The 11,525-nt window shown below is 22.3% G+C and overlaps 4 protein-coding genes across 4 annotated transcripts; 2 read left to right on the top strand and 2 right to left on the bottom strand.

Moving 5' to 3' along the window:
- On the top strand, nucleotides 1-1,600 carry PF3D7_0508200 (longevity-assurance (LAG1) protein, putative; the record flags this gene model as incomplete). The annotated part of the gene is made up of 4 exons (XM_002808637.3): nucleotides 1-326; nucleotides 519-688; nucleotides 866-1,103; nucleotides 1,267-1,600. 4 exons carry the CDS (start codon nucleotides 1-3, stop codon nucleotides 1,598-1,600), a joined length of 1,068 nt encoding a protein of 355 aa, XP_002808683.1.
- Nucleotides 1,601-2,321: 721 nt separating this feature from the next.
- PF3D7_0508100 (SET domain protein, putative) lies at nucleotides 2,322-7,346 on the bottom strand (the record flags this gene model as incomplete). The annotated part of the gene is made up of 1 exon (XM_001351603.1): nucleotides 2,322-7,346. The coding sequence occupies one exon, from the start codon at nucleotides 7,344-7,346 to the stop codon at nucleotides 2,322-2,324; it is 5,025 nt and encodes a 1,674-aa protein (XP_001351639.1).
- A 1,964-nt stretch (nucleotides 7,347-9,310) lies between these two features.
- PF3D7_0508000 (6-cysteine protein) lies at nucleotides 9,311-10,360 on the top strand (the record flags this gene model as incomplete). Its single annotated transcript, XM_001351602.1, has 1 exon — nucleotides 9,311-10,360. One exon carries the CDS (start codon nucleotides 9,311-9,313, stop codon nucleotides 10,358-10,360), a length of 1,050 nt encoding a protein of 349 aa, XP_001351638.1.
- Nucleotides 10,361-10,709: 349 nt separating this feature from the next.
- Nucleotides 10,710-11,370, bottom strand: PF3D7_0507900 (conserved Plasmodium protein, unknown function; the record flags this gene model as incomplete). The annotated part of the gene is made up of 3 exons (XM_002808636.1): nucleotides 10,710-10,851; nucleotides 11,004-11,162; nucleotides 11,318-11,370. 3 exons carry the CDS (start codon nucleotides 11,368-11,370, stop codon nucleotides 10,710-10,712), a joined length of 354 nt encoding a protein of 117 aa, XP_002808682.1.
- Nucleotides 11,371-11,525: the final 155 nt, after the last annotated feature.

The following is an 11,525-nucleotide window of genomic DNA, read 5'->3' as shown; positions in this document are numbered from 1 at the left end:
ATGAAATTAGACACAGTGTTTAAAATATTACTTCTTGTAGTTATTGTTTTTACTATATGTCAAATAAGAACATTAAATGAATTAATGAATATTTTAAGAGATGGAGATTTCATAATATTAATAAAAAATATATTATACAATTTAATTATTAATAGTAATTATTTTGACATAAAAAATAAATGGTTATCATTTTATCGAACAAAATATTTAATTCCTCAAGTATCTTATTTCATTTTTTTTCTTATAAGTGGATGTATCACATATGTACTTAAATATATTTTAAATAAAATATCTAACTCTCTTGGGGAAAAACTCATACCTACCAAGTACAAGAAAGATAAAACAATAAAATAAATATATATCATATGGATAATATATATATATATATATATATATATTACAATATACATGGAGATGTACATTTTTGATTGAAGCGATATATAACAAAATATCGTTCCTGTGTTGTCTTATTATACCGTATATATTATTATATATCACTATTTTATTTTATTTTTCAGAAAATGGAGCCACAGGATTAGGAGAATAAAAGTACAACGATTTAATTTAATGTTTTTTAATTTATTTTATTTTTCGCTTATGAGCATTTTTGGATTCGTTGTGTTGAGACATGAGACTTATTTCCCTACCGAGATGGGTGGGCAAGGAAAGCTTAGCGATTATTTTGTAGGTGTGCACAAAAAAAAAAAAAAAAAAAAAAAAAAAAAAAATATATATATATGGAATATATATATGGAATATATATACCAATATGACCACACACACACATATATATATATATATATATATATATGTATTTATTTTTATGTTTATGTTTATATTTGTGTGTTAATTTCCCCATGTACAGATTATCCTGAACAAAAAACGTCCAACTTAATTCACCTGTACTATTTTTTAAATGGAGGATATTTAATAACATCTGTATATTCACTTTTAATATCTGAGAAATTACCAGACTTTTATGAAAATTTTTTACAACATTTATGTGCAATAATATTAGTTTATTTTTCCTACAGTCAAAATTTTATAAGAGTTGGGGCCATAATTATGTTGTGCCATGATATATGTGAAATATTTTCATCAGCGTAATGATAAAAAAAAAATATATATATATAAAAAATATATATATATAAAAAAAATATATATATAAAAAAATATATATATAAAATATATTAATATATATATATATATATATATACTTACCATTTTCTATATTAATATATATATTCATTTATGCATCCTTTTTAGGTGTCGAGTATTTGTAGATACGAGGTACAAATTCATTACTGTTACATCCTTTTGTATTTTATTTACGAGCTGGGGATTTTTAAGACTTTATATTTTTGTCAAGAGATGTATTTTACCTATACATCGTAACTTTGATATATTTATTAAATATCTTAAAGTCGAAACTTGTATCTGGTTAATTTTTTTACTCCTAGTCATATTATTGATGAACACATATTGGCTTATTCTTATGGCCAAGATGTTCATTCATTTTATTATGAGTGGTAAGACAGAAGACATACTCACAAGGGTTTCAGAGATGGAGCATATAGAAAATAAAAATAAAAAAAGATAAGTTATATTTACATATAAATAAATTTATACACACACACACATATATATATATATATATATATTATAAGATTATATATTTTGAAGATATATATTGTTTATCCATAAATATATATTCTCATTTTTTTAAAAAGTTGATAATTTTTCCTGATTGCACCTTTTTATTAATAAATGAATAAATAAATAAATAATTACATATATACATACATATATATATATATATTCATGTTTTTCTCTTCCTTTTTGTTCTGTTTGTTTTTCTTTTTTATAACATTTGAGTTTTATTTTATTTGAAATATTTAAAAATTATAATTCGCATATAAACCATGACACGAAAGTCACAAAATAAATTAAACACACAACATCATATATGTATATATATAAATATATATATACATGTTGTGATATACTATGAAACACATATTAAATCATATACATATTTTTTTAGCATATATGAAATGATAACAATTTTATCCTACATTAAAATTGAACTTAAAAAAAATAAAAATAAAATAAAAAATAAAATAAAAAATAATAAAATAATAAAATATGCTTTCAACAGGAATATGTAAAAAAAAAAAAAAAAAAAAAAATTGAAATATACATTATACTCATCATATTACATATCTTATATTTGTTCATATATTATCCATATTATTTACTCTTTAGTTTATTCCTTTTGTGAATATATATAAAATAAAATTATGATACGTACATCCTTTTTTTTATTTTAATACAGGGGGTTTCATTTTCTTAAATAATGTTTTTTTAAACATTTTTGGTTTCTCTTTTATTTTTATATCATCAACGTGGTTGCTTATGAGTGTAGTTTTTTTATCATCTACTAATGTAGTCGACTTACTCTCCTTATATACACCTTGAACTTTATTTTGTTTGTCATCCATTTTGTTTTGGTCATCCATTTTGTTTTGGTTATCCATTTTGTTTTGGTCCCCCTCTTTTTTTTGGTCCCCCTCTTTTTTTTGGTCCCCCTCTTTTTTTGGGTCCCCCTCATTTTTTGGATCCCCCTCTTTTTTTGGGTCCCCCTCTTTTTTTTCTCCCTCCTCATTTTTATCTCGTCCATCGGGTAGGAGCTTAACCTTTTCGCTACTATCCACATAAATAAAATTTTTATAAATGGACGTCAATACAGATTTGTCTGGTTGCAAAATAGAGGAGAGAAAATTCACCAATGATGTTATAAGAGACCATGCTTGGAAAACTACATTTCTTTGTTGGTGGTTAAAAGATGCGATTTTAATATGGGAAACAGATAAGACATACATTCTCCTTTCACACATTTTTGACCACATAGCTTTTAATAATTCGTAAGGGTTATAACCATTATTATTTTTGACTTCATATAAATATATAGGGCATATATGCATAATATATTTTAAAATGAGGATAGCTTTTTTTAATCTATGTAATAATTTGAATGGAAATAAAAAAAAATCATTTGATAAAATTTCTATTATTGGTATATGTGATGTACATAAATTTATATTTAGATAAGATGAATTTCCTTGTGTATAATATTTCGATGGATATAATTCATTAAATTGTTGTATTGCTAAATAAGATGTATCATCATCTGTATATTTATTACTTTTATAATATATAGTATGCATTCTTAGGAGCCCATAGACTAAACAATGTAATAATGTTTCTTTTTGATTAACAATAATTTTTGCTTTTTTCTCAATCAATGTTTTTACAATATCGTAATGTAAACCATAAGTACCTAACATTAATGCAGTTTCCCCATGACATGTAATACGATTAATTATGTTATCATTTTTATGTTCAAGTAATATATCGACTATTTCTTTGTGTCCATTTAAACTTGCTAAATGTAACCCTGTAGCTCCTTCATTGTTTAACAAATTTATTGGTATACCACTAATAAGCAGTTGTTTTACTAGTTCTCTTTTCCCTCTTGCACACGCGTAATGTAATGCATTGTTAGATCCTAGGATTTTATGAGATACAGATTTGGTTAACAATTTGGTAGTATAGTAGTTTCTTATCTTGCTGTTTAATATTACATCTGAGTTATCTGAAAAGGAAGTATGATCACAAGAATGTTCATTTGTATCATCATTATATGTATCGTCACCACTACTTGTATCATCACCGTTTGTATCGTCACCACTTGTATCATCACCACTACTTGTATCATCACCACTACTTGTGTCATCACCACCACTTGTATCGTCGCCATTTATATTATTATTATTTAAAATTTTTCCGTCTATACTTGTTTCCTTTAAGCCATCAAATATAACAGCCTCTCTTTTTCCATCCACCGATTCATTTTCATCATCCTTCTTCTTATCATCGCTTATTTTTTTATCGTATATATTATCAATAACATTGGACATATCATTAGTTTTATTTTTATTCAAATAATGTTTGCTTTCATTATGTGTTATATTTTTAATTTTTTTTTTTTTTTTTTTTTTTTTTTTTTTTTTTTGGAAAGATTGAATTCTTTTACTTAAAGTCCATTTCTTATTATATTTGATTTTATAATTTTTTTTTCTTTTTATTTGTAGTTTATCTAAATAAGTTAAGAAGAGTATTAAAATGGTTGCTTGTTTCTTATCTAATTCTTTGCTTTTTTCTCCGTATATGAAATCATCATCAAGAGGTATATCATTGAAGGGGAATGTATTTTTTAATTCATATGAGTGCATACATTGTGAATCTATATGTGTTGTATCATATTTATTATTATATCTATTATTTATTTGGTAATGGTTTATTTTATTTCCTTTAATGAGCTCGGTTGGTTCTACTGTATTAGATATAACATTAATGTATTTCCTATATTCATTTTGGAATTCTTCAAAATTTACATGTTGTAATTTTATCTCTTTCATCAATGTATAATAATAATTTGAATGATATACTATCTGTTCATCAGGTAAAAGGGAACTAGCCATATATAAAAGGACATTCATATTTAATTCATTTTTTGTAAAAAGAGAATAATTTAATTTCAAAAGTATTTTGACGAGTTCAACATTTCCAACAGCTGCTGCTAATGATATAGCTGTTAATCCATTTCCTATATATCGTATATTTTTAAAACTTTTTAATATATTTATAAAATATTTATTTGTATCTTTTATATGAAAATATTGACAACTCATATATATTGGATAAAAAGGATCGTGTTCAATAATTTTTTTAATATGTTTCAATGGATGATTTTTCTTTTGTGTAACTTGATAATAAAAATCACAAAATTCTTCTTTTCTATTAATATGAAATATTATTTTGTTGTATGGGCTGGTAAACTTATTTAATAGGATACAGAAATTTCTTAATTGTTGTAATAATATTATTGTTAAAGTAGATTCATAACCTGTTATAACACAAGAATTCCATATAGCAGAGAACAGAGGATCTATAATATATTCTGGAGATATTCCCATACCCTTATGATATAATTTGTATAGATTAGAACACATATATGTATATTCTGAAAGACATGTATGTAAATGTATTTTTTCCAAGGAACATATTGGTAATACATTATCAGCTGATATTATAGCTTTTCTTAAATGTAATAAAGAATTAAATAAATCTTTATTAGGATCATATCTTAATAATCCAGCTAGTAATACATTCACATTAAATAAAATATAATGATTCGGATTTAATATATAGCAATATTCATTATATATATGTAATAATTCTTTTCTCGCAAGAATTAAATTCCCATCCATATAATTCTTTTCAGCTTCGTTATAATGTAAAAAAACTTTGTTTTCTAATTTTATACATTTCTTATTACCTGCAAAGGATAGCTTCCCGCAAGTAGAACATATCCATCTCTCCATTTCGTTTCCTAGTTTTTTTAAAACATTCATTTCGTTATCATTGAATAATTTACCATTATTTTTATTATTATTATGATGAGTGTTATTATGATGATCACTAGTATGATGAGTGTTATTATGATGATCATTAGTATGATGGGTGTTATGATTTATATTATTATTATTATTATTATTGTGAGAATTCATTTTTCCGTTATAATTAATTTCTTCACCCGTCTGATCCCTTTCCTTGTCATGTATTTTGTCACTCACCATTTTATATTCTGAGATACCCCTTTTCTTACTTAGCACATCTGCCTGTTTATCAAATCGATATAATTTTAATGCCTCTATGAGTGCTTCTGTCTTTATTGGGTATATATATCCTATGATACATCTAGGACATTTCATACTTCTCAGATGTAAATTATTTTCTGTAGGATCTGTACACCTGACACAACCACATGCAAAGACCCGGGGCATGCCTCTAACATTCTTTCTAATTTTGAGAGGTAAATATTGATCATATAATATACTTACACATAATTTCCCCCCCTCAGGTATATTACACAATGACCTTACAGATAATATTCCATATTCATCAAAATGAACAGTGCACGTAGGAACACAACTATGATGAAGTTTTGATATTAATGGACAAAAAAAAACAGCAAAAGCTATTTCAGGATTTGTATGTTGTATTATTGATGAAGGGGAATAATATTTAATAAAAGGAGAATGTTGCCATATTATTAACATAAATTCAACTAACTCTTTTTGTTTTAAATGTAAATAAAATGATGAAGGAAATTCTAATATGATTCTATTTGAAAGAATATTAAATGATTCAAATAATTCTTTTTGATTTTCTTTAACTGAATAATAATAAGATTGTAAACTAAATATATCATTAATAATATTATGTTCTTTATCTTTATATCCTTTATTTATTTTTGATTTTATTAATACACGGAAAATATGAAGAACTATATAATAACTTAAATTACATTCTTTTGATGCTGCAGATATAATGGGTAATATACTACATTCAACTTGATGAATTTTTATATTATTACTTAAACATTGCCAACTACAAAAAATATATGGACATGTATGTGGATTGATGGGACAAGCATAATATTTTTCTTTTATTTTTCTTTCTTTCAAACAATGGTAACATGTGGAATATGTATACTCTTCACAAAATATATGTTGTGTTAACATAAAAGGTTTACTTTGAAATATTATTTCTCCTGGTATTAAATCCTTTTTAGCAAGAGCAACATAATATTGCCCATGTCTCATAATTTGCATTTTTTTAAAATTATACATACTTTTATTTGTATATGCATTTATCTCTTTCTTCTTCTTCTTCTTCATATTCTTCATATTCTTCATATTCTTCTCCTCCTCTTCTTCCTTCTTATTAATCTTATTTATATTATCACAATTTGCATAGTTATTATCATTATAATCGTACACATCTCTTTTATCATTTGCTATTCGACTTTCTGGATACCCTATCCAATTTTTATATTTCCCAGGTATCTGACATATTTCTAAAACTAGCTTTTCTTCACATTCTTTTAACAAATTTATTAAGGACTTATTTTCTTTATCTACATATAAAGCTGCATATATTAAATTCAGACAATCTCTGTAGTTTTTTATTTTCATATAAAAGGTACTAAAACATATATACCCATCAATACATTTAGGATATCTTTGAATATAATTTCTTATTAATGCAGATATTACTTCATGATTATTTTTACGATATAACTTTGGTAATTCTATGGCTAGTTCAAACAGTTCCTCTTTCCCTTGCACATTTATTTCTTTATTTTCTTCGGGCTCTCCCAATCTGTATTTGTCCAGCCCATTATTTTCTATACCTTTAAGAAGAGAAATATCGGACATACTTCTTTTCACAAGGTACTAAGCATGTTACACTGGTATGCGGAAGGTATAAAAAAAAAAAAAAAAAAAAAAAAAACATACATATATATATAATATGTATATATGTTTTTATTTTTGAATTAGAGAGGGGAATAAAAAATTAAACATGCTAACATATGTTTCATGGACATTTATTATTATTATTATTATTATTTTTTTTTTTTTTTTAATATTAAAATTGTAATATATATTTTTTTATTAGATTATATCATTTGTATTACAGAATGGAATATTATATTATATTATATTATATTTTTTACAATATTTTTGTAAATTTATACGTAAATATAAAATATGCGTATAAGTATTTATATATTTTTTTCTTTTTTACATATGCAAATATTTTAGTTTTATATAATGTCATTAAATTTGTATATTTGTAAATTATAACCACACATATATATATGTATATATGTTTATATATATATATATATATTTTTTTTTTTTTTTTGTTTTGTTTGCAACTATATAGTCAGTACAGATTTTTTTCAATGAACCGAAAAAAAAAAAAAAAAAAAAAAAAGACACAAAATATTTTAATGTATAATATAAAAATACTAGGAAATATAATAATACAATATTATTGTAATTACTTATTAGAAAAAAGTAATATATATATGAAAGAGAAATACCTAAGCAGTTTATATTATTTATATATATATATTTTTAATTTGTATATGTACAGTAAAAAAAAAAGTGAAAATTAAATTGAGAAATGCTTTAAAAAGTATCCATTTAAAAAAAAACAAAAAGAAAAAAAAATATATTATATATATATATATATTTGTTAAATTAAATAATATGTTGGTCTTAAAAAACAAAAAATATAATTGTTTTATTATATATATTGTACATATATTTTTATTTTTCCAATTCAATATTAATATATTGATATTTTAATTTGTTTATGATTTAATATATATATATAATATATTTATTTTTCCTTTGTAATGGTTAACATTTAAGTTGTATGCTTTTTAATTAAATGTGACATATTGCAAATGTCTTTTTCTATTCTTTTTAATCTTTTAAATTAAAAGAAAAAAAATATAATAATTGTACACATGCACACACAAATATTATATATGTGTAAGACTCCTTATCTTTAAATAAATAAATAAATAAATAAATAAATAAATAAATAAATAAATAAATATATATATATATATATATATATATATATATTTGTTAAATTAAATAATATGTTGGTCTTAAAAAACAAAAAATATAATTGTTTTATTATATATATTGTACATATATTTTTATTTTTCCAATTCAATATTAATATATTGATATTTTAATTTGTTTATGATTTAATATATATATATAATATATTTATTTTTCCTTTGTAATGGTTAACATTTAAGTTGTATGCTTTTTAATTAAATGTGACATATTGCAAATGTCTTTTTCTATTCTTTTTAATCTTTTAAATTAAAAGAAAAAAAATATAATAATTGTACACATGCACACACAAATATTATATATGTGTAATACTCCGTATCTTTAAATAAATAAATAAATAAATAAATAAATAAATAAATATATATATATATATATATATATACATACAAATTTTCTTTTATGATTAATGTAAAAAGAGAATAATTCATTTTAACAAGAAATATATTTTTATGCGAACTTTAAAGGAGTCATAATTATACCAACACATATAATATATATATATATATATATTTATTTAATATACATCAATGTAAATATAATGATATAATATATATTATATATGTATGTATATTATATTACTCAACCATTGTATATACAACCACAAATAATAATAATTAAAAAACCCTTTGTTGTATTATAATTTTAAGTCTTTATATATATATATATATATATATATATATATATATATATATAATTGTGATCACATATTACCCCTTTTTATATTTTTCAATATGTTTACGATGAAACGCTGGTCAATCATTACAGGAATCGTTATAATATTCTGCATATTAACATGTAAAGGTCAAGTAGAAAACAAAAAGGTTGATTTTCGAACAGAAAAAGGAAAGTTCGTGCCTTTAAATCTAGTACCAGGAGATGTTGTAGAATATTCGTGTCCGTATAGTTTAAATAATGATATCCGAAATATGAATGGGGTTGAACGAGAACATTTCGACAATAAAAAATTTTGTTTTGATTATATATTTGTTGGAAGTAAGTTAACATTTTTAAAAGAATATGTTCGTGGTTCTTATAATGTGGTACATAAAGAAGAAGGGAATTTATATACATCACAATTTAGTGTTCCTCCTGTTGTTTTAACACATCGAAATTTTGATTGTTTTTGTTATATGGAAGAAAACAATGTTGTGGTTAAGAAGGTTTTAAGAATACATATATCAAATGGTGTTCTTAGGAAAATACCGGGATGTGATTTTAATGCTGATTATAAAGAATCGACAGCTATAACTACTTTTAGTAATATGAGTCCTCGTCGTGTAAAAGTATGTGACGTATATCCGAAGAGTGGAGATTTCATAAGTTTAATGTGTCCATCAGATTATTCAATTAAACCTGATGGTTGTTTTTCAAATGTATATGTAAAAAGATATCCTAATGAAGAAGTGAAAGAAGAAGATCGTTTTAATTTGAATAGAAAATGGGATGCAAGTAAATATAATGTTGTGTCTATAGAAACAGTTCTAAAAATGAATATGATAACACAAGGTGATAAATATTCTATATTTTCAAAATTACCAGATGTAAAAGATCAAGTTGATTTTACATGTATTTGTCAATCAAATGATGAACAAGATAATCTAATGATGAATGTTTATATAAATAACACATCTTACCTTACAAATAATACAAGAAGTATTGGAGTTAACAAGCATTCATTTTCTAATTCTGAAATTTTTGAAAGAATAGAAAGAGAAGAAATTTCATTTGCGTTTTCTTCCTATTTATCAATAACTTTAATTCTTTTATATCTTTTCTTTTTAAACTTTTAATTTATAAACATTATAAAATAAACCTACAGGGGCAGACATGTTTTAAATTAATCATACTGTTATATATATATATATATATATATATATATATATATATATACACGTAAGTGTATTTAATTAATTAATTTATTATTATTATTTTTTAAAAATATATTTATCTACTTTATATGATTTTTTGTTAGTTTTCTTTTTAACGCTTAATGGTGTCTTTAAAAAACAAACAAATAAAAAAGTAAAAATAAATAAATATATATATATATATATATATATATATATATATATATATTTCTTGTATATTATTAAATTACGAAATAGAAAAAAAAAAAAAAAAAAAAAAAAAAAAGGTAATCTACATATTTTCAATTTGGATGTTACTGTTTGATGTGCAGGTAATATTCGGCAAAAAATTGGATACCTTTATGACCTCTAAAGAAAATTCGTATTTAGTCGTGTGGTCAGGTTGCATGACATATAAAAATAAGTTTAAGAACCTAATAATAAAAAGAAATAAAGGAAATATAAATACATATATATATATATATATATATATATTTTTTTTATGTGAAGGACAAAATAAAAATGTGGTTTATTGAATTTTATTTGTTTAAAAAATAAAATTATACAATTTTTCGAATAACATTACCTTATATCCGTCTTCAAAATAAAAAATATATTATCATCTACTAGTTTTATAATTTTAAAACTAACCATTAATAACATGGATATCCCAAACAAATCTAAGATGATACTTTTTATTGCTGTTTTTACATGGCTTACTGCATTTATATCTAACAAGTTACAACTACGAAAAAAAAATAAAAATAAATAAATAAATAAATATATAAATAAATAAATATATAAATAAATAAATATATATATATATATATATATACATATATCTTTTATATATTTGTATAATCAAGATGTAATAAGAAATAAATTTATTTTCAATCTTACATTTTTATTAAAATGTATACGTCGTTAGCCTTTACAACATATTCCTTCGTCATAGTTCATTTATTTATACTTTTTAAAAATATAGTTATAGCATATTATACAAAAAAAAAAAAAATAAAAAAAAATAAAAAAAAAAGATATGAAAATATGAAGATATGACGATATAAAGATATTATTTTTTTAAAGGAAATAAAAGATTGATGTTTAT

The sequence above is a fragment of the Plasmodium falciparum genome (genome assembly GCF_000002765.6).
Source record: "Plasmodium falciparum 3D7 genome assembly, chromosome: 5".
NCBI classification, from domain to species: Eukaryota; Apicomplexa; class Aconoidasida; order Haemosporida; family Plasmodiidae; genus Plasmodium; species Plasmodium falciparum.
The sequence above is the reverse complement of the archived record's forward strand: the minus strand, read 5'-3'. Positions and strand labels throughout refer to the sequence as shown.